Genomic DNA, 20,683 nt, shown 5'->3' with positions numbered 1-20,683 from the left:
CAACGTTCTCTATTTGTAACAGACCCTGTGTGTAATCAGTGAAGGAATTTTTTTAATCATTTCCTTGAAAGGCTGCAGCCTTGATGGTGTCAGGTTGATTACTGTTGATCTGTGATGCATAGTTATATTTTCAAATGCACCTGCAGAGAAGCTACCTTGCAGATAATAAATTTTGTAAGCCAGAGTTAAACCAGCTATTGGTTAAAAGCAAAAAGGGAAACAATGGAAATAATTCCCCAGTTCACTGTTCTTTTTAGGTGAGGTCTAGTTAAGACATTCAAATATAAGTGCTATAATTTGTTAAAACAGGAAATTCTGAATTAGGGACCACTGTGTTGGCAGTGTTAATATTGAAGTCTTATTTGGTAGGCTTTCAGATTAAAAAAGAATAAAAAAAAAAAATTAAAAATATATAATTGCTTCTCTCTCTTGCAGCGATAGATCTTAGGAACTGAGCTACACTGGAGAGCTTCCATTTCTAATGCTCAACACCGGCGCTCTGGCTAGATAGAAGCGCCCGAGGGTGGTGTTCTCTTCTTTCTGTGAATCTAGGGAGATCCACATCTCCGGGAGAGGAGATTCCCCAGTAGCATCTCTTCCCTGGACCTTACTCTTACTCTTGTGCAAAGGTCAGGACAAATAAAAAAAAACCTTCAACATTTGTAGAAAACGGCCAAAACCTGATAGAGAGGTTTTGTAATTATTTTTATTTTCTGCAAGGAGGGACGCCATCAGGAGTCTATACTGTTGGAGAATGAGTAGACAGAGCAACCATCCAGTCATAATGATTACCCCCCTAAAAAAATAGGAGATTTTATACATTTTCTATACTTTTTTTTTTTTTTTAGTTTCTGAAGTCTTCGCTACAGTTTTTCGTTCAGACTTGTGGCCATCTTCCAGCCAAACAACTCACATCTTTTGTTATTTGTATCTTTTTGTATTAACGTGCTCATTAACTGCCATTTCTTACCCTTCAGCACTTTCTGCGCGGGTTTGCCTCAGAGCGCTGCCCCCAGCAGTTACGGGCGTGCGTGAGGTTTGCATTTTGAGAGGGACTGTTTAGTCATCGGTGACAGTAAATATTCATACTGTGGTAGCACCCGACCAAATTATTGAACATTTATGGAAATAATCACCACCCTGAGGGGGGGTTAGTGTCTAAAGAAATGAACGAAGGAGGAGATGGGGTTGCAGTAACAGTATAATGAGCAGAGTGAAGAATTGTGCTTGGTGACTTGTTTTGGATTATGAACTTCAGTATGAATTTGCTGGACGTACAGATCTTGGTTTGATACTTGCCACAAAAATAGTTTATATATAGTATTTAGCGGCCGTTTGAAGTAAACAAGTAGTTCTGGCCCCTGCTTAGAAGACCCACCCTGAGTTTTACCTGTCACCTAACAAATCCCTTCGTTCTCTCATGCAGTCTGACGCTGTTTCGGGATGCAGTGTGGTGTGCGTCCCTCATCCAGAATAACCCATGAGCTGATGGCTAAAACATCAAAAGGATGAGAGGGCTGGAGTCTGAATCTCAGGAAGCGGCAAAGACAATTGAAACTGGTGTCCTGCGCAATGGACAAGTGCTGTTATCACTGGGATGTGATTTTAAAAACCAGCCCTTTTCCTTTGATAATGCAATAATTTGTGAAAAGCTTTTAGCCTTTAGTGTTCTTCAGACACTTTAAAATTGTTTCTATTATACTGAGCCTTTCAGGGGATTTGCAAAAAGAAATTTGATGTTGAAACCAAATTGTCATCTGGGTATTGTCAGGGTCGTCACCACTTAAGTAGCAACTTCAGTTTCGCAGTTCGAGGACTAAGATAAAATTTAGATACCTGAGTTGTTTTTCTGGATTTATAAGGCTTTATTGTAGTGCTGGAAGAGATAGACTCAGCTCTTAGATCCTTAATTAAAACATTGGATATCAATTTTGCACAAAGGCACTATTTTATATAATTTGTTTTGCTGGAGAAGTATTCTTTCTACAGCTTACTGGAGGAAGGGCCAGAACAAACGGAATTGCTTCTTCTGAAACAGGCATTTTTAAAAAATACGAAAAACCCACAGAGATGAGTTAAATAGTAACTCACACTTGAGCAGAGCATATCTAGCCATAAATTATATTACTGGCTTTAGGCGTGTTATTTTGCAAAGGCACAAACTTCAAAGGTATCTTGTTGTTAGGGTGACAGCAGTGATGGTTTCCGACACGGAGAAGACACTCTTTTGCATGAGGCCACTCATGTATGGAAATTGGTGTCCTGCTTTTACTGCTAGCAAATACCTGATTATTTAGGGAAATGGTAACGCCGCTAATTGTGTGTAGTGGTGGCATATGTGTTCTTTGGAAAAGTATCTCCTCAAACCCCTGTCATCAGACACGGTCTGTCTAAATTACCAGAAGATAATTGTCCATTATCATAAAAGCTATAATTGCAAAGAAAAAAATACATGGAAACTGAATTCCTATAAACATTTTATTCAGGTCTGCTCTTACAGAAATCCCTTTGGCACAGAATAGTGCATCCATCTCGAGCATTTACATTCCCTACACTTGCAGGTTGCCATAGGCCTGGCTGCTTTGAAGGTTGAGCCCGTGTCCTAGTCATTGGAGAGCTGTATTTTTTATTTTTTTTTTTTAGATTTTATTTTAGTCTTGCAAAAGGCCTTTGGATTGATCAGCTTGGGAAAAATCTTTCTGAATCTGCAGAAATACTTGTGAGGCTTTTTCAGAGTTCCAATAAAAATGTCAATTGAGAAGAAATCCAACAAAAGCAAAAAGGCAGCTGAGGTAGCTTCACCTGCCGGGGCACAGCTGGGCTTCACACGGGCTTTGGGAAGATCCTTCCCGTGATGTGCTGGCATCGCTGAAAAGCCGATACCCCACCGGCACCGCGCTCTCCTGCCTGCATAGGCTGTTAAAATGAGAAACCAAGGAGTTGTCCACAGCAAACAAGCTGGTGCGTGGGAATGGGGAAGTTGTTCAGGAAAGCTTATCTCAAGAGACAAATCATAATGGCGTTGTCATTTTAGGACAATACTAAAAAAACCAAACATCCCCCTCCCCCAAAACCCTCCACAACCAAAGAAACTAACCCCAAACTAAAGCAAAACACAAACCCTACTTAAGCAGAAGTTTTGGTTGATGAGCCGGCAGTGTACAATAAGTTTGGCTTGTAGCATTTTGTCGCGTTCTCAGGAGACTAGAAATTGTTTTAAGGAAGCTATATTACAAAATAATTAAAAGCAGAGAAGTGTTTGCAGCTGTTTTAAAACCTGAAAGAAAAGCATGAGTGATAATGATAAAATGAAAATAACTTCCCCTGTGTGAATGAAGTGAGAACTGTCGAAGCGTTACAACCTCACCAAAAGTAACAGCCCGTCGCTGACTGTTGATCAGGAATATATTGTACTTTTTATTATCCATTAAGTTGTATTTCTAAATAATTACAGGTTTTGCTCTAAATAAAGAGGTTTATTTTGTTTATTTGATACAGAGATGACAGTTTAATCAGACAAAATATGGGGTAAAGCTGTTGTGGGGAGAGGGAAAATGTGATGGGTTACAGTGGGACTGCACAAATGGAGGGGACAGAGGGGTCACCAGGGCTCCCAGATGCAGTGACTTTGGTCCCAGCACCCCTTAGGTGTCCAGTCCCAGCCCCTGTGCCTGCAGAAAAATGCATAAATATGTTGTACCTGTGGGTTTAGAATAAGCTATGTGAGACAGCAACATGTAGGAATTGAAAGCAGAATGCAAAAAAAATTGTCATTTGGAGGCTTTTGTCCTGTTAAGCTCCTTGTGAAGTTAGGAGGAACGCTCTTGGACTGCAGTTTTCATGTTTGGACTCCTTTTGGCTCAATTGCCTTTTATTTTGGGCAGAAAGCCTTTATATTTGTGTGTGTATCACATACATTCTCATGTCTTTATACATATATATATATATATGTATGTACATATAACAAAAAAGATAATTGATAAACTACTTTCTTGTTTATTTGTCTTTCCCCTTCTTAGATTACTCCTTGACTAGTGCAGACCTGTCTGCCTTGCAGGGATTTAACTCCCCGGGAATGCTGTCCTTAGGGCAGGTCTCTGCCTGGCAACAGCACCATCTCGGTCCAGCAGCCCTCAGCTCTCTCGTGTAAGTACCTCTGGTGTTACAGTACCGCACCCGCTCGGCAGCTTCTGCCACCTCAGGCTGAATAATCTGCACTGGGGAACATTCAGCACAAGACCATTTTGATTTCTTGTCTGCTGGTGACAGTGCGTTGCCTTTCAGGTTTGCTCCTTGGCTGGAAAAGCGTCTGTGTTCCATGTTGTGTGTCCCTTTGTCAGTTCAGTCCTCAAGCTGCGTCCCTGCAGGCCCAGCTTCTTACAGCGGAGTCGCCTGCCTGATGAACTTAAATGTTTGGAAACAGGCAATGCTTCTGTTTGGTTTTAACTTCTATAAATGCAGTTCAGACCTTTTAATTAATGCTTTTTTCAACTTTGTTTCCTCACTTCAGTAAGTTGCATTTATTTACATACTCATTTTGAGGGTGTTGAACCACAAGGCCACACCATCACACAGACACATGAATTGTCACTTTCTTTTCCTTTTTCGTGTTTTCTTATTTCTGCCTTTTTGGTTTTCTTTTTCCCAGTACTGGCAGCCAGCTATCTCAGGGTTCAAATTTATCCATTAATACCAACCAAAACATCAACATAAAATCTGAACCAATTTCACCTCCCCGGGACCGTGTAACTCCCTCTGGGTTCCCGCAGCAGCAGCAGCCACAACCGCAGCAGCCGCAGCCGCCGCCGCCGCAGCAGCAGCCGCAGCCGCCGCAGTCGCGGCAGGAAATGGGCCGCTCTCCTGTTGACAGTCTCAGCAGCTCCAGCAGCTCCTACGACGGCAGCGACCGGGAAGACCCGAGGAGTGATTTCCATTCACCCGTGGTGCTGGGAAGGCCACCGAATTCCGAAGATAGGGAGAGTCCATCGGTAAAACGAATGAGGATGGACACGTGGGTGACATAAGCTTGCGGTGTTGCCTCTTCAGTTTTGTGTTCTCAAAATGAACTGTCCTGACATATCTAAATTTATAAATAAGGACATGAAATAAGTATATTTATATGTATATACATACATGCATATATATATCTTCACATGCATATATATGTGCTAGTGTGTGTAGCATACACAGAATCATCAGGCACTTACGACAAACTTCTTGTATAGCTGCAGATGTCCCATGGTAAAACGTAACAGAACAATCCTGTAGGTATTGATCTAGTCTGGCACTTACCTGGACTCGTTGTTTTAATAATATAACCTGTTTTGCAAAGAAACCTTGTACCCGCATTATAATCCTACCACACTAGATTGCAGAAACCGAGAGGGCTCGCCTGTAGTAACGTCCCTGTGTGTTTTATTCAAGCTGTATGGTTACTTGTAGTTAAGAAATAATGCTTTGTAGCAGCAGAGCAGTAGAAAAGCAGGAAGAAGAAAGCAATACTGTACATAAAATGACCTTTATATTACCCAACCTGGCATGGGTCTCTATTGCAGAGGGTGCATGGAGAAGGGCTGATGCTATAAGAAATAATAAAAAAACAAAACAAAAACAAAAACCCTGTTTTGCACGTGCAAAAAAAATAGTGTATTGGGTCAAAGAAGTGATTTTTTTAATGAGTGAAAGAGAGACATAGAGAACTCGCATGAAATATTCAGAAAATATTAGCCTAGAAAATAGAACATTAACAAAATAAAATTAATATATTAAGTTATAATTGGAATATGTTTGACAAATTTGTTTTTACGTTCATACCTTTGAAAAATATAGAAACGGATTTTAGCTCATGTATATTTTATATTAAAGAAAACAATACCCTAATGAATTGAAGACTATATATAAAGTTATATACAGTACTTTTGAACACATTCTGCTATGAATTATTTATATAAGCCAAAGCTGTATGTTGTAGCTTTTTTGTAGAGTATAGTTTTATCTTATTTTGACTTTCTAGTTTTTGCTTTCAAAGATGAAAAGGAAAAACTTGCAGGCGGAACCTTGGGGGAAAAATAAGCCATGAACACTTATATGTAAATTTAAATTTGAGCCAAACTCTTTGTGTATATAGCATCCTAAATATATTATCACCTTTGGTGTAAGTACCTATGTATTGTACGTTCACCAGATTAAAAAGTATATTTTTGTGGATTGACGCCAACTTGAAAAAAGGCGAGGTCCTTATTAAGTAGAGTATTCACTGTTTAATATTTACTATTTTGTTAAATATACTGTACTTTCTTTGGATTTTAATTATTATTAATATTATTATCCAGATTTTTCAGAGGGTGTATAAAGGGGTTGTCCCCCTCACTGGTGGTGAATGTGTGCCGTTAAATTGTAATCTCTGTGCTGTATGGTTAAGCTTCATTATACATTTTATATATATGTATATAAATAGCAAAGTGGCAAAAAAAAAAAATAATCCGGTGTTAAGTTCATCCTGCATAAATATAAAAAATCTGTTACAACACATTTTAAGGCATCATTTTAAAGCTGCCTCTTCTGAGGAGGAAAAAAAAAAAAAACAAAAAAAACAAAACAGTGGAAAAACTTGACCTAATTTCTCATGATAGGGAAATAACACATATCAGATGAGCACAAAAGGTTTTTTCAGTTGGTAAGTGGTTTGGGATAAAGCCTCAGCCTCAGAAACAAGTTTGTGTTCCTCGTTGCTGCTGCCGTGAAAGAGGGAGGGATGCAGAGGCCTGGCCGGGAGGAGGGGTGGCAGTTGTTGGACGCGGCAGGGCCTGGCTGGGCCGAGCAGGGGCCACCACTCCGTTGAGGGCTTTGGGCTGGGTTTGAGCAGCAGAAAGTCTCAGGAGCCAAACTCGGTTTGGTGGCTGATGCCAGCCTGGCGCGGTGGAGCTGACGGGGCGGTAGGGAGCCGCCTGGGGAGCCCTGTCGGAATCTGGCCTCTTCCCAGGTCCCTCTGCGCGTCCCCCTGTCCTGCAGGGGGGATGTGTCCGCTTGTGCTGGGAACCAAAGTAACGAGATACAACTCAGTAGTTCTGGGGAAGAAACTACAGTGCTGTTTTATTATCCAAACTCCTCTGAAGTTGTCCCTCATATTTATTAAATTCTTGCTTGGGCTTTAAATTTTTTTTTTTTTTTTTTTTTTTTTAGTAATTTAAAAAAATGATGCTGTGAGTAAGAAGTGTGAGAAATGGAAATGCAGCGGGGACAGCGCTCTCCCCGGCTGCTCGCTTTAGTGGGTGACTGAAGAACAAAGTCAGTACCTGCGGCTTCCAAATCCCATCTCTTGTTGTCATGGTAACTTCTAAAAAACGTACAGGTTTCAGTTCGTTCCAGCCACTTACCTTTGGAAATTCTGCTTCATTTATTGTAGGTAGTTGTCGGTTTACAGGAGCGCAGAGGAAAATGAGACTTCTAACGGCAATGCTGTTTCCAAAGCGACTGAATTCACTTACCACTTCAGAGAACCTTTTAATGCTCTGAAAAGTTATGTGATTTTTTTCATTATTTATGCACATATATGAACTTTGCTGTACATCAGAGTGGGAGTTCTGCATTCACATTTACTGTCTATTTTCTTGTGTGCCTTATAAGATGGCTTTGCTGACTGTATCTCAATAGTCTTTATTTCTATGCAGGTTTTTAAACAGTACTATTACTGTTTTCTTAAAGAAAAAAGCTACATAAGGGTTAGAGTTTGTATTGAAATTGCACCAAGGAATTAAAAAAAACCCTAATAATCGGTTCTGAAGAGCTGCCCACGGGCCTGGTCCCGTGTTGCCCCAAACCCTGCACCAGAGTGGGCAGAAGAGACCTCCCCGCGCCTCCGCCTCGGGGGGCGTCTCCTTGCCACTGAATGAGTGGGAATCCTGGGTTTTAATACCAAGTAACTAACTTTGGAACATACTTTTTTTAGGAATTGTAAAAATGTTTTATAAAAAAATAAAAAGAGGACATAGCACAGATATTTCAACAGGTTCAAAAATACTTTTTTTAAGTAATTGTACTGACTGAAGTTGCAAGTGGATCCGGTCCTGGTCTGATCCCATTCAAGTCTGAATGATTGGAGATTTTTATCTTCTAATGTGACAAATCACCTCTCCATCTTTGAGCTCTCACCATAGGATTTAAAAATACACGTTATCAGGGATTCGTCAGAGAAAAATGCTTTAGCCTTTCCTTTCACTTAGAGGACACTAATGCATCAGAAACTTGCGAATTACTGTGCGCACAAGAAATACATAGTAAATAAGGAACAAAATAACTCCTAACAATTGATCATGGGAAGAAGTTAAATTAGAATGTGAAAGAAAGACTTAACAAATGTAAACATTTAAATCTTAGTAGAAACTTTCTTCACTTTGCTGTGCAAGAGAACACTGCTTTGCTATATTTAAAATGGCTTTTTTAAAAGAGATTTATGTATTTGGTAAATGTTTGTAGTCAACAGTTCACAAAGAAGCTGTTCACGGTTTAATGATGATAAGCCGTTTGGCGGCACAAGCTGGACTTTGTTGCCATCCTTGAGACGAATCTTTTAAGAAAAAAATAAGTTAATCTCAATTTTTTCCCTGAATGTGTTGTTTTTTCTTCAATATACAATAAATATTCTAGTGAACTTTTTATCAAATGGTTAAGAAAATGCTAGAGGTTGTTGTAAAATATTTGTATCCTGCATTCACTAAAGTAAAGATACTGGCTTTTACTGTGTACTCCAGCCTCTCTCGTGTTTGCAGATCATGCTCCTCGGGGCTGCATCTTCGCCTCCTGCTCCCTGTGTCTGAAACGCTCTTCACATTCGGCTTTGAAGTGTTGGTTTTAAACTGCAGCAATGATTCTTTTCCCCCCAAAATCTGTCTTGATTATACATATACTTGCTACTACATTCAAATTAAGAACTGATGCCGTGTGAGAACCGCATTGCCAAGAGTTCACAGTCAGGCGTGCTGTTCCCAGTGTCCTGTGGAGACGGGGCTGGGCATGGGGCTGTCCTAGGGCTGTGACACAACACAGTCGCGTTGCGGTGACAAAAAAGAAAGCGCAAGCTGTCTGGGGTGGGTGGTGCCCCTTGTGCTTTTATTTCATTTTGCTTTATTTAAAAATGTCATAACCCACCCCATCCTGAAAAAGAGAGCGATACATTTCCTTCACAGAAGAAAAAGTACAAGGGTGTTTGGTGGTTTTTTTTTCAGTACAAGATAGTTCAAGGGAGGGCAAAGGAGGGCTCTGTCCCCCTGCCCACCACCTCTGCCCTCAGCAGCTGCTGCCGGGCCCCTCCTGCGCAGAGCAGCTTTCAGCTGCTGCCGTCACACACTGCCCCATCCCTGGTCGGGCTCCACACACCTGAGCTGCCACAGACCTTAGCGTCAGGATCCAGGAAAGCATCTACCTCTGCCCGCAGGCCCTGAATCTGCTGAATTACATTTTTGAGACACGTTCTTCTCTGCAGCAAAATTCCCCAAAGCCTCGTTTCTGCACCCCTCTAGTGCGTACTGTTCACTGATGTGACCTCAGACTGACTTACCCACGGCTCGGGACACCACCAGCCTCCGAAGCTTCACTGGTCTTGCCTATGTGCTCAGAAGCTTTTTAATGCAACATCAGCAGTTCACAGAAACATTTAACATGCAGCAGCTTCACCGTCCCCATCCCATGAGGGCTTTCCACTTCTTTCTGTGACTGTCTAAGGTAACGCTGGGCTTCTTTCCTGGACCTTGCAAATTAAACGCAGCTCAGCAGTGCTCTCTCGCGTGAAGACTACAACCAAGGACCTCCAGTCCGTGTCTGAAATTGGGTGTTTGAGATGCACCTTTATGGAGATAGTATTCTTTTTTTAAAGTAACACTGGCTTGACCTCCCCTCAGCAAACGAGCCTTTGAGAAGGGCAGTGATACCACAGGCTTAACGCTCCTCTCACAGCCTCTTCCAATACTCCTTGGCCATCTGTGGTCACGCTGATGTTTTGGCGCTGGATGAGCAGCACCCTGGCAAAAGCAGGGGTTCTGCAATGAGCTCCACCTGCAGAGACACCGGACTTCAAGAGCCATCTCTGAAGGATTTCATCGAGGAGCAGAGGGCTGGGCTCCCCCTTCCCGGCAGTGGGCTTGAAGCATCTTAATAAACATTTACTGAGAAGGATGAAAAGATGAGGTGCTGCCAGCGCCCCCTGTGCCGTGGCACACCCAGCTTAATACACCTGACACCATCATTTTAGGCTTAAGTATGCCAACACTGCCATGGTCCGCAAGAGCTAAAATGACAGTACAGAGAAAAAAAAAAAAAAAAGTCCCCACTTATACGCTAAGCAAAATGTGTTTCTTAAAAATGCAAACAACCCCCAACTTTCCATTAATACTGCACTCTCTGTCTCAGCAGCGAAGGATTTGCTTCCTAGACAAGGCATTAAGAAATACCCGAAGCAAACAACAGTAAATTGCTACAAAATCCTGTCCCTCAACAGAGTTCACGAATGGTAAGCCAGCTGCCTGATGATCGTTATAAGCAGCATCCTTTTTTCCCCCCCCCAAAAAAAATCACCTCACCTCACTTTCAGTCACATTCAGGATTATAACATCAGCTACTTAAAAAAATTAAAACCAATCTGTATTGTCGTCCCCCTGAATGCACTCGAGTCAGCGTCACTGGCGTACAGGCTCCAGTGCTGAGAGGAGAGGCTGTACGTGGCTGCGTCTCCCCCTTAGGATTTTTTTTCTACACCTGAGCTTGGTAATTTCCCTTCCAATCCTTCTGTTGAAATATTTGAGGCTAGTGTTGTGTTGGAGGTATGGGCCACCAGGGCTTGTGTTTTAAAATAGATGATATAAAATACTGGCAAGACAATTCCTATCAGGAGCATAATAAAAACTGCATTCCACCACTGGATGCCACAGTCTGCGCCGTTACTTGTCTTCTGCTTCCCTGACTCGGGCCGTGGCCTCTCCGGTGCCTCCACACAAAACTCCGCATTTAGCTGGACGTCCGCCTGCACCGCGTCCTGAATGTTCTTGTCAATCCCCTTGAAGTAGTCACTCAGGTGTCTGCCCTCAGCAGAGCTGCTCGCGCCATCATCAGGCTCTGGTAAGTCCACGAGCGTCAGGCCGGTCTGGGAGGACGCAGTCGGGAGCGGCCTTAGTTCTCTGCCGTTCTCCGTTAACAGCCCGTGGGTCTTCACGGGGATCTTGATGGACTTCAATGCATACAAGTCCTGCTCCCGGATGAAGTTGTTGACGCGTTTGATATCCGCAACCTACAGAATCCAAAAAGGACACGAATATTACTGTAGCACAACCCAGTACTGAAACAGGAAGTAGCTATAAAAGTAGTGTGCAAGCAGCAGCCAGAAAATAAAAGCAAGCCGTGGCTGCAAGTGGCTCAGTGTTTTGCAGAGATTTCCCAGCTGTTGTGGGGATGCTCCAGGTCCTGCAGGATAGAGACAGTCCCCTATTAAACCAGTCTATAACCTCCTCTAGTGTTCTTGCACCTCATACATGCTGTATTTCGCTCCCTACTGGTTTTCCCTCCCTTTTGCATTCTTTACCCTTCTCTCACTTACTTTCTAATCCAAGTTAAAGCAAGAAGAGTCTTTATAACAGATCCTTTTTAAAACAGTTTTCATACCTGAAACAATGCATGAGTGTTTAAGGTGAGAGGGCAATGGCAGCAAGAGCAGGCCAAACCCTCCCCCTGCTCAGAAAGCAAATTCAGAGTGAACAGAGCTCCATCTTTGGAGCATACGGCAGCTTTGAAAGCAAAACCACAGCCTGGCAGAGAGCAGGCGAGCATCTCTCCCACACAGGCACGAGCACCCTTTGCTCGTGTTCCCAAGCACCACCCCTCTTCTGCACGACAGCAGCTCCACACGGCTCATTTCTGCACTGTTGGTAAATGCTCCTGCTGAAGGCATAGTTACAGCAACAATCTCTGTGCATCATCTCCGGTGGTTCGTGTGTAGGGTCCGCTATTCCCACCCAGCTCAGTGATGCAAATAGTGAGAACAGCAAGGAAGAACAAACCAGATGTACAGCACAAGTCACAAGGACAGCTGGTATCAAAGAAAAGACAAAGGCGAGGGAGCATTTCTTTATTTAATCTTAAATAAAGAGAAGACAGCTTAATACAGTATGCACGAGCAACAACCTAAGTACATGAACTTCTCAGCTGCCCTAAACCCTCTGTCAAAGAAAATGAACAGGACCGTCAGTGAGTGCAAGGAGCTCTCCACAGCAGCCAAGGAGACATGAAAGGAGCTCGAGGGAAAAGCTGGAGGATGCAAAACAAAGAAAACAGCAGGACCCCAAACCAAAGAGAAAGGCAACACGAACAAGTTACCCACCTCTGATACATCACACAGAAGAGACACAGTATAAGGAGTGTGCTTTCAGAGAAAGTTTGATTTGTTCTTTTAGAAATCTCGCAAATTACTGTATGAACTGCATTCACAAGCTTGAGGCTACCAGTGAAACTGGGGAACTAAAAACAACAAAGCACTTCACTTCCTAAGCGAACACGTTAAGTGCCATCAGCACCAAAATCGTTGATAGTTCAGGGCAAAGATCTTTTAAAAGACAATACACGATACACCAGAGGAGAGCGTGAAAACCTCTTCTCCCACTGCAACAAATGTTCAGGGCTACTTGCAGGCTGTGCTGCTGCCAGCTGGCTGCCAGGAGCGGGCAGGCACCAGCCCAGCAGCACAGGAGGTGCCGAGGAGAAGGCCATCCTCCCTCCCTCCCTGCAGGGAGTTCCCAGGGGCTGGATCGAGGAGCTCGCACTGGGCCGCAGGAGAGGGGCCGCAGCAGCTGTGCCTGCAGCGCTCCCTCCCCGCATCTCCCCTCCAGCCCCTACGGGCCATCAGGGAACCACACATCTACCGTGCAGTCTCTGAAAGATGGCCAGTCTGCTACCTCACAGCCAGCAAGCAAGACCCTGCTGAAGGGCAGAGCTGAGATGAATGCCTGAATCTCACATCCACTCCGCGACACTTGAGAAATCGGAAAATGGGACGTTTAATCTAGATCCTAATCTGGTGCCCCTGAGGCAAAAGGAATCCTCAGCTGCTGGTTCAGACTCCTCACAGCTTGCCCCAGCCTAACATCAGGACTTAAACCCTGCAAAATTTTTTAGTTATGAAATAACAATCTCGCCCAAAGCCTCCTAAATGGGGTGGTGCTTCAATTTTTGGTTTTGTTCCAATAAAAACAAATTATTGGGACAGTAAATATCCCCTGCAGTGTCTGCAATCAAACACTGCAATGTTGTGCTAAGGCTCTAGAAACAGAAAGTGGAGCAGCACTCACACAGAAACAAACAAAGCTGATGGGAAGAATGCGAGAACACTTGGCTGCACAAGCCATTTAGGCTTATTTTCTGTACTCATTTTTTTGGCTGCCGTGAGCTCCTCTTGTCCCAGCTAAGAACAATGCCAAAAGCAGGCCAGGACTATAAATGGTCAAGAGTAAAAATGAGAATTTTAAAGTGCTTTGCATCTCTGCCAAGTTATCTGCAGCATACACAAAGCTATTTGTTGCACTGTCTTAATACCCCCACCCCAATTAGGCCCTGACGAGTCTGAAACCAATGACAAGTTCTCATTGATTTCAAGGAAAAGCTCATCCCGGGTTTTTTTCAATACAGTTGCATGTATTTGTGGCTACAAATCTTCCTTATTGATGTTCTGGTAGCCTTTCAGGAGCTGCTTAATTGTGCAAGTAAAACAAAATACATCAAAATCTATCAGTGCCAGTTTGTAAACAGAAAAATGCACAGACCTCCAATAATAACAAGTCAGAAGTGCCCTTTATGGCAGGGAGGAGAACACTGACTATCTGATCCCTCGCCATTAGCTTGCTTTCTCCACTGGCCAAGCCCAGCAGCCTTCAGTGGGGCAGGCAGAGTAGATCTACCTGCACGCACTGGGGCAGACAGGCTCCAGGCATGGGGCAGCAGAGGAGGCAGATGAACAGCCATGGCAGAGACAGGACCGAGTCCTCCTGCGTTACAGTACAGGGGACACAGCAGAACTTTTCATGCCATAAACCAAAAGAGCTGCTCAGAATCTTCCTCCTTTGAGCTCACCAAACTGCTGTGGTTTGACATAAGTGGCAATAATGATGCAATTGCTCCTGCTTAGAGATGAGCATACAGTCATGACTACAAAGTCAACTGCTGTAGCTCTGTGTTTTCACGTTCTACCGGTGCCAATCAAGGCTTATTCAAGTCCTACCAGACTCGTTTCTTCACACGCATCGGGCTTGTCAGCAGAACATAGAAGGGTTTCTTCTTTGTTTTGTTTTTGTTTCTAAGGGAATGGGAGGGAGGAATTGTCGCAATTCCTCTAAGTCCTCTTGCTTCAGCTGCACCACACAGCTGTGTTGTTGAGCAAGACAGACTGCAATAGTATTGCAGCGGTTGAGCCAGTACCGTATCATTATCCCCATCCAGGTCACTGTCCAATGGTTTGCATCATGGAACTTTTTAATCACAGTCTAGCTTGCAGATAAAGGAGGGTCTAAAAATAGAGCTTTAACTGCTAAACAACAGGGTACTTCTAACATTCATATCAGGTAATTAAACTTTTCAACAGTTTTTCTATAAAACTCTGCATTGGAACAAAGAAAATGTATTTTGTAGTATGTCCCAACTCCAGAGAAAATTCACCGTGCACACCTGCTCCCTGCTGCCCGCAGATTGCTGAACCGCACACACTTCTGGGTACGATGGCAATTAAAGCCCACATACATCTGGACTCTGTGACCTGAGCTTTGGCAGCTCTCCTTCTCCCAGTGCACCTGTGTAGACTTAGACCCTCCTTGCAATATCTAAGCTCATACCTTCAAAAAAAAAAAATAAACACGCACGCCTTCCAGACCAGACTCCATCAGACTGGCATTTCTCTGCACTGATCAGTTTGCTTCTTGCTTCAAAAACTGTATGCTCCTTGAGAGCAGGGCTCTCACTCTCATTTCTGCACTCAGCTACCTACTTGTTGCCCTCACTTAAATAACTAAGTACAAATCATGACTGCTGCGCTGCACTTAGTCATTCAAATTAAACAGGAAAGCAGGTCACACAGGGCGTGGGGTTGACAGTATCTTCCCAGGCCGTGAGCACTCTTTTGTTGTTGTTGGGGTTTTTTTTTGCCTGTCTCCAGCTCAGTTTTACCCAGATATTGACCATTCATGATTTACACAGGGCAAACACGTCTCAGTGTCAAAACCACTAGACAACAGCATGCCTCCCTGTAATTCTGGAAACTAAGCTACATGTAAAATTCCTCTAAAGTAATTAAAATCAACCAAACAGAGATAGCTCTTACTTTACAACCATACTGCAGGGCTAGCTTGTTAAGATTATCATCCTCTGTAATCTCCCGTTCCAGAAGCACCACATCTCCAACTCTGTCCCGAGAAGTGCTGCATCGCTGCTGCTCCTTGCCCCTCGGTCGCAATTCCGTAACGTTGAGTTCCTCCTCTGATGACTCTTCTGAATCAGATCGGCCATTGGGAAACACATACACCTGCCTGCCTGGATAGTTGTGGATGGTGACAGGAGCCTGGAAGGATCTTGTCCGGCTCTCATTCAGCCTCATCTTTTATACCAGCGCCTGGAACAAAAATGAGACATTTTGAATTTCATAGAATCATAGAATTGTTAGGGTTGGAAGGGACCTTAAAGATCATCTAGTTCCAACCCCCCTGCCGTGGGCAGGGACATCTTCCACTAGATCAGGTTGCTCAGAGCCCCGGCCAGCCTGGCCTTAAAAACTTCCAGGGATGGGGCTTCCACCACCTCTCTGGTGGTGGAATTTCCTTAATACCAGTGTTTGTTTCTTAGAATGTAAGATTTGGGAAAATGGACAAAAAACACAGTTTTTGCACGCGTGTACACACACACAAAGCTTTCCTTTTACCCAGATCTTCTCGGGGGCAAACCCAAAAGATGCCACTCTAACAGCAATGACAGAGACCCGAGAAGCCTTATGTACACAAGCTTCAACAATGGCTAGATTATTTTCAAACCGTTGTTTTGTCCACCTGTGGACAAACCCCTGCATAACACTACTTTGCTACACATCTTAAATAATACTAGATTTTGTAAAAAAAAAAAAAAAAAGGCATAAAAAAGAGTCACTTGAACCAGGTGTCTCTAATGATGGTAAAAAAATCCATGGAACCACATCAGTTCTCCTACCAATACACATTAAAAACTGGCCAAAATTATCCTTCGCATCACTTTTCCAGAAGTCCTTTGTTCTCTACACTTTAAGAATCCGCATTTTAATTTCATGGAAGTGCACTTTTTTTTTTTTTTTAAATAAGGACAGCTCAAGTCACACCTAATTTCAACCTGAATGACAAGGTCATTTTGTTGCATAAAGGTAAGAACCTGCCTGAGCACTTTGTTTTAATTATTGATAGGTCTACACCAGCAAGTTATTAGATAGCTACTTTTTTTTTTTTCCTTCAATCCTCAGCTCCACAGTTTGTTGTCAGGAATAGGTATAGGTAAGAACAGAACCCCATTGACCTTAATATTCTTAATCTACTCATAAGGGATTGTTACGGTGAAACCACTACCATTTTACGGACTTCATTAGTATTCAGCATGGCAGCCACCGGCTGCAGGCAGGGTCACAGCTGGGCTAGGAGAGCTTAAGACTGAAAGCCACGGTCTCTCTGGCCACTCCTGTGGGACACTTCTGCCCTTCGACAGGCTGTAAGCCAAAGGTGCTCTCCTGACGCTCTTCCCTTATCGCTTCTCCTCAGGGAGGGACAAAACTCCTCCCCAGCCCGGCTCTGGCCGCCCCAAACCCCGCAGCCCTGGGTCGGGCCGGCATGGGGCCAGCCTGGCTCCCGCCCCGCACCAACACACGTGGCGAACGGGGTGCCGGCAACCACCGGGAGGCAGGAGCCCGCCTCCCCGCGCCCCCCTCCCTGTTTCGCCAGGGCGCAAGGCCACCCCCACGCCGGGATCGGCGCTCCGCTCCCGGGCCGGGGCCGCCGGCGGCGCCTCCCCGGGGCACAGCAAGGCGGCGGCCCGCAGCCCCCCTCAGCCCCGGGGGTGTCGACGCGCCGCTCCCCTCAACGCCGCAGGAGGTTCCGATCCCCTCAGCGCCTCAGGGGCCCCCGCTCCCTGCAGGACCCCGCTCCCCTCAGCGCCTCAGGAGGCCTCGATCCCCGCAGGGCCCCTCTCCTCACAGGGGGCCCCGATCCCCGCGGGGCCCCGCTCCCCTCAGCGCCGGAGGGAGCCGGGCCCCTGCTGCACGGCGAGACCGACCCTGTCCTGCCCCGCTCCCCTCAGCCCCGCGAGGCGGCCGGGCCCTGTCCCCAGCCCCCTGCACTGACCCGCCGCTCGCCGGCCATCGGCCACACGCACCAACCTAGCCCCCGCTCTCGCCCAGCTCTCCTCCCATTGGCTAGCAGCGCCGAAAGGCGGACCCTCAGCGCCGCCTGGCCAATGGGCGGCGGGAAAAACCCGTGGAGCGAGGTTGGTTGAGCGGTCAGCGCCGGAGCCTGTTGGCGGGAGGGCGGGCCCCACTTAAAGGGCCCGCGCCCCTGTCCCCGGCCCGGGCGGGACGTCGCGGAGCACTCGCGGGAGCCGGGGCACACGCGGGTGGTGTCGTCGTAATTAGATACCTGGTACTGGGGTTACATAATGCTATAATAAAGTGTCAGTGATTACATTGTCAGTAGATTGATTATACACACAAATATATCCCATCTACAGCAAACTTGGCCCGAAATTTCGGGAGCAGCGAGGAGCGGCCAGTGCGGGCCCGGGGCCGCCCTCCCGTGCTCGGCAGGGCCGGCGGGGGCCTGTGGGCACCGGCCCCTTCCCGCTGCTGGCCTTTGGCGAGGCCGGAGGCTGCGGGGCGGCTGGCGGAGCCGGTGGGGGGCGTTCTGCACTGGTATGTTTTCCTTGGCCCATCCCGACTCGTGGCTTATGTTTAAAAAACAAGCTCAGGACAAGTCTTTTAACAAGTTCCACATGCAAAGCTTTTCCAGGGCGGTGGGAGAGGAGAAGTGTTTCCTCGTAGCTGGTTGCAGGAATTAACCGGGCACTGCTGGCCCCAAGGGCTGGCGTGAAGGTCCCAAAGGAGATGGACTTCTACTACTTCTGCTACTACTTCTAAGTTAAATTAAAGCTGAGCACAGCTGCTGGCTATCCCCTTGCCTTCTCTCCGGGTGCCGGAGGCAGGGAAGGCAAGAGGGGAGAGTATTTCCTCTCCAGCTCTTGCTACCGCTAGGCTGGATGCAACATCAGTTGGGAAATGTCACACACTGGAGAGGAAGGAAGGCTCCTTGAGCGTGGATGTTATTTTCTTAAGCAACAGCCATTGCTTCCTCGCGGCTCTCGCATCTTTGTGGGGCTGAGTGGTGTCGGCAGGGCTGGAAGGGCGGTAGGAGAGTGGCCAGGCAGGACTGCGGCTGAACCCAGCTCCTCCGAGCAGCCAGCACCCCATCCCCGAGCAGGTGTTATGATTTCCATCCTGATTTTCCATCCCTGGGCCAGCTTGTCTCAGGAGCAGACGATTTTGGGGCTCAGCCAGTTTACATACCTTTCTGACCCAACAGACGATGGATTTAGTGTGCTGGAGAGGGCTCTACAAGAGTGGGGACTAGATGAGACATGCCAAAATGCCTTCCCTGAGCCACTTATAATCTCTCTGTGACTACTGAGTTCAAAAGTTATGAGTAATAATCACACTTTGTCAAGCAAATACAGGTTACTCAGGGTGACCTACTCGAACCTGGAAAATACAACTGCTAAGGTGATCTGGAAACACAGGGGAAACAAGCAAACTTTGTTGACAGAGCTAAAGTCTGGATTGGCTTACTTTACTTAACTGTCATTTACTGCTTATTATTTTTCTAACTTTTAAAATATCAGGAAGAATTATTAATTAATCTCATGGGAAGACACCAGGAAATGTAGATGGGAAATGGCTTCATCCTCCAGCTGAAAGATCCTTACAGAATCCTTATGAAAAGGTGGTTTTCTCCCAACAGTGGGGATGAAACAGCTGTTAAGAAAATCAAGCAAAAATGTTTTTAATAGTCAGACTCAAAATCATTTCCCTTCTCAGATTTGTCTACACAAATTGTAAACACAAGGTACTCGACTGGCATCAATTGATTGCAAATGGGTAATCTGTCACTGAGATGTAAACATCCCCGCACAGAGAACACTGCAGGTTTCTCCGCTGTCTCTCATACATTCTGACCTCTTTTCTGTCCGTCAGAAAGTCTTCCAGCGGTCCTAATGGAGAAAGAACGAAAGGCTCAGAACAAAACCCGCCAATTTAGAGCCTTTCAGGCCTTCATTATCAAGTGGAAAGGACAGAAGAAAGGCCTGTTTCGGTTCTTTTTTTGCCTTCATAGGCACTTACACTGCCAATTTGCTCCCTGCCTTTTATGGGAAATTAAAACAGCTCGGGATTTTTTTCTAACTGTCTGTGGAAGATTCTGCAGGGACCCACTCTGCGCTAGCTCACGGAAAGGTCCTTCACCTTTCTTACTTCCAGGAGCCTGACATACAACTCCAGTGGTGCCTAAATAGGACCTGGATGGATCTCGACAAATTCACTTCAGGTAGGACACGGAGAAGCTCCCAGTCCATTTTCTGGTGGTTTCTAGACCTAAGGTGTTACATGGACATAAACCACACCAGCCCTGCGGCAGCACCGTTTGCCTGCAGCAGCAGGACCCCAGGAACCTGCTGCTGTTGTGGTCCCATGACATGACTCTGCTCTCCCTCCCAGCAGTGCGTCTGCAAGAGAGCTATGCTGCAAAAAGATCCCAGTCCTCGTGAGAATTTACTACTTTAAATATGTATCGTTCTTGAGCTATAGGGGTCTACAAGATTCTCTTTATCTTGGCCTAAAATTCAGGTGGCAGCTGTGATAGTTTTACCAGGCCTGAATAGGGAAATGACAGGGAATTAGCGGCCGTTCGCTGAGTGCAGACCTGCCCCTTCTGCCCTCTGGGACCTTCAAACTATCATATTTTACCTTAAAATATTATACTTGTTCTCACTTCAGCAAGAAACCTGCTTCTAGCAGAGTGGGATAATTTCGCTATTAGGTCGTTAATCCAGCTAGGATTTATTACACTGAAAAAAGCACCACAACAGGAGGCTTTTCAAAATGTTTTAGGTACCTATCAGCTTTTTCCAGGCTTTTTCAGTGTGCGCATCCTCCGCTGATCTTTCCAGTGCAACAGCTGAAGCTCAGCCTTGTGTCATTTCCCAGCAGCTTTTGCTGACCCCTTGGCCTTTTCCTGAACCATTTCGCTTCGCAGCAGAATAGCTCAACTCTGCACCTCAGAACAGCTCATCCCCCCTGCTCCTCCAAGCTCGGCTGCGTTTTGTGTAAGCCAGGTTTGTTCAAGCCAAAGTAGAGAGACGTGGTGGCATGTCAGCAATCAGCAGATACATCATTTCAGACCCGGTCCCCAACGTGAACTGAGAGATGCGTCTGCTCAGTGGCTTTGTTACTGCAAATGTTACTGCTTTCCAGTGGCCTTGCTGTGCTGAAGCTCCATTGATGCAAACTGTGGTCAGTACGAAGAATACGAGGCCCCTTAACAAGAAATAAACTGTCCGTTTTGTAGGGGAGCTGATGTTGGCTCTGGGCCAGCTGCATGGATGATGT

The 20,683-nt window shown here is 45.5% G+C and overlaps 2 protein-coding genes across 13 annotated transcripts in view; one reads left to right on the top strand and one right to left on the bottom strand.

Moving 5' to 3' along the window:
- The window catches only part of MEF2A (myocyte enhancer factor 2A), a 93,558-nt gene extending 84,814 nt beyond the window's left edge, over positions 1-8,744 (top strand). For all 9 annotated transcript variants that reach the window (XM_054213653.1, XM_054213649.1, XM_054213655.1 and 6 more), the window contains 2 exons: positions 4,020-4,146; positions 4,649-8,744. In XM_054213653.1, coding sequence (XP_054069628.1) covers positions 4,020-4,146; positions 4,649-5,024 — 503 coding nt within the window. In that variant the 3' untranslated portion in view covers positions 5,025-8,744. The remainder of the gene's footprint in view (positions 1-4,019; positions 4,147-4,648) is intronic.
- LYSMD4 (LysM domain containing 4) lies at positions 7,853-17,466 on the bottom strand. Of its 4 annotated transcripts, XR_008468333.1 has the most exons (4): positions 16,608-17,286; positions 15,347-15,634; positions 10,575-11,278; positions 7,853-10,282 (listed from the first exon to the last, which is right to left on the bottom strand). XR_008468333.1 is itself a non-coding variant. In XM_054213667.1 (3 exons), the coding sequence occupies exons 2-3, from the start codon at positions 15,617-15,619 to the stop codon at positions 10,730-10,732; spliced, it is 822 nt and encodes a 273-aa protein (XP_054069642.1). In that variant the 5' UTR covers positions 15,620-15,634; positions 17,411-17,466; the 3' UTR covers positions 10,552-10,729. The 4 variants fall into 4 exon arrangements, 3 of the variants coding, with proteins under 3 accessions (XP_054069642.1, XP_054069641.1, XP_054069640.1); XM_054213667.1 differs by lacking the exons at positions 7,853-10,282; positions 16,608-17,286 and adding an exon at positions 17,411-17,466 and having other exon boundaries at positions 10,552-11,278; XM_054213666.1 differs by lacking the exons at positions 7,853-10,282; positions 16,608-17,286 and adding an exon at positions 17,376-17,427 and having other exon boundaries at positions 10,552-11,278.
- Between the last annotated feature and the right edge of the window lie 3,217 nt (positions 17,467-20,683).

Source organism: Rissa tridactyla, chromosome 9, assembly GCF_028500815.1.
Source record: "Rissa tridactyla isolate bRisTri1 chromosome 9, bRisTri1.patW.cur.20221130, whole genome shotgun sequence".
NCBI lineage: Eukaryota > Metazoa > Chordata > Aves > Charadriiformes > Laridae > Rissa > Rissa tridactyla.
Note: the sequence above shows the minus strand (reverse complement) of the source record. Positions and strands in the feature narration are given on the sequence as shown.

Bases quoted from the DNA above. Each gene is read 5' to 3' on its own strand.
- LYSMD4 (XM_054213667.1), bottom strand. From the start codon at position 15,619: ATGAGGCTGAATGAGAGCCGGACAAGATCCTTCCAGGCTCCTGTCACC. The intron at 11,279-15,346 runs GTAAGAGCTATC...TGGATTCTGTAG, and splicing joins CCCTGCAGTATGGTTGTAAA to GTTGCGGATATCAAACGCGT.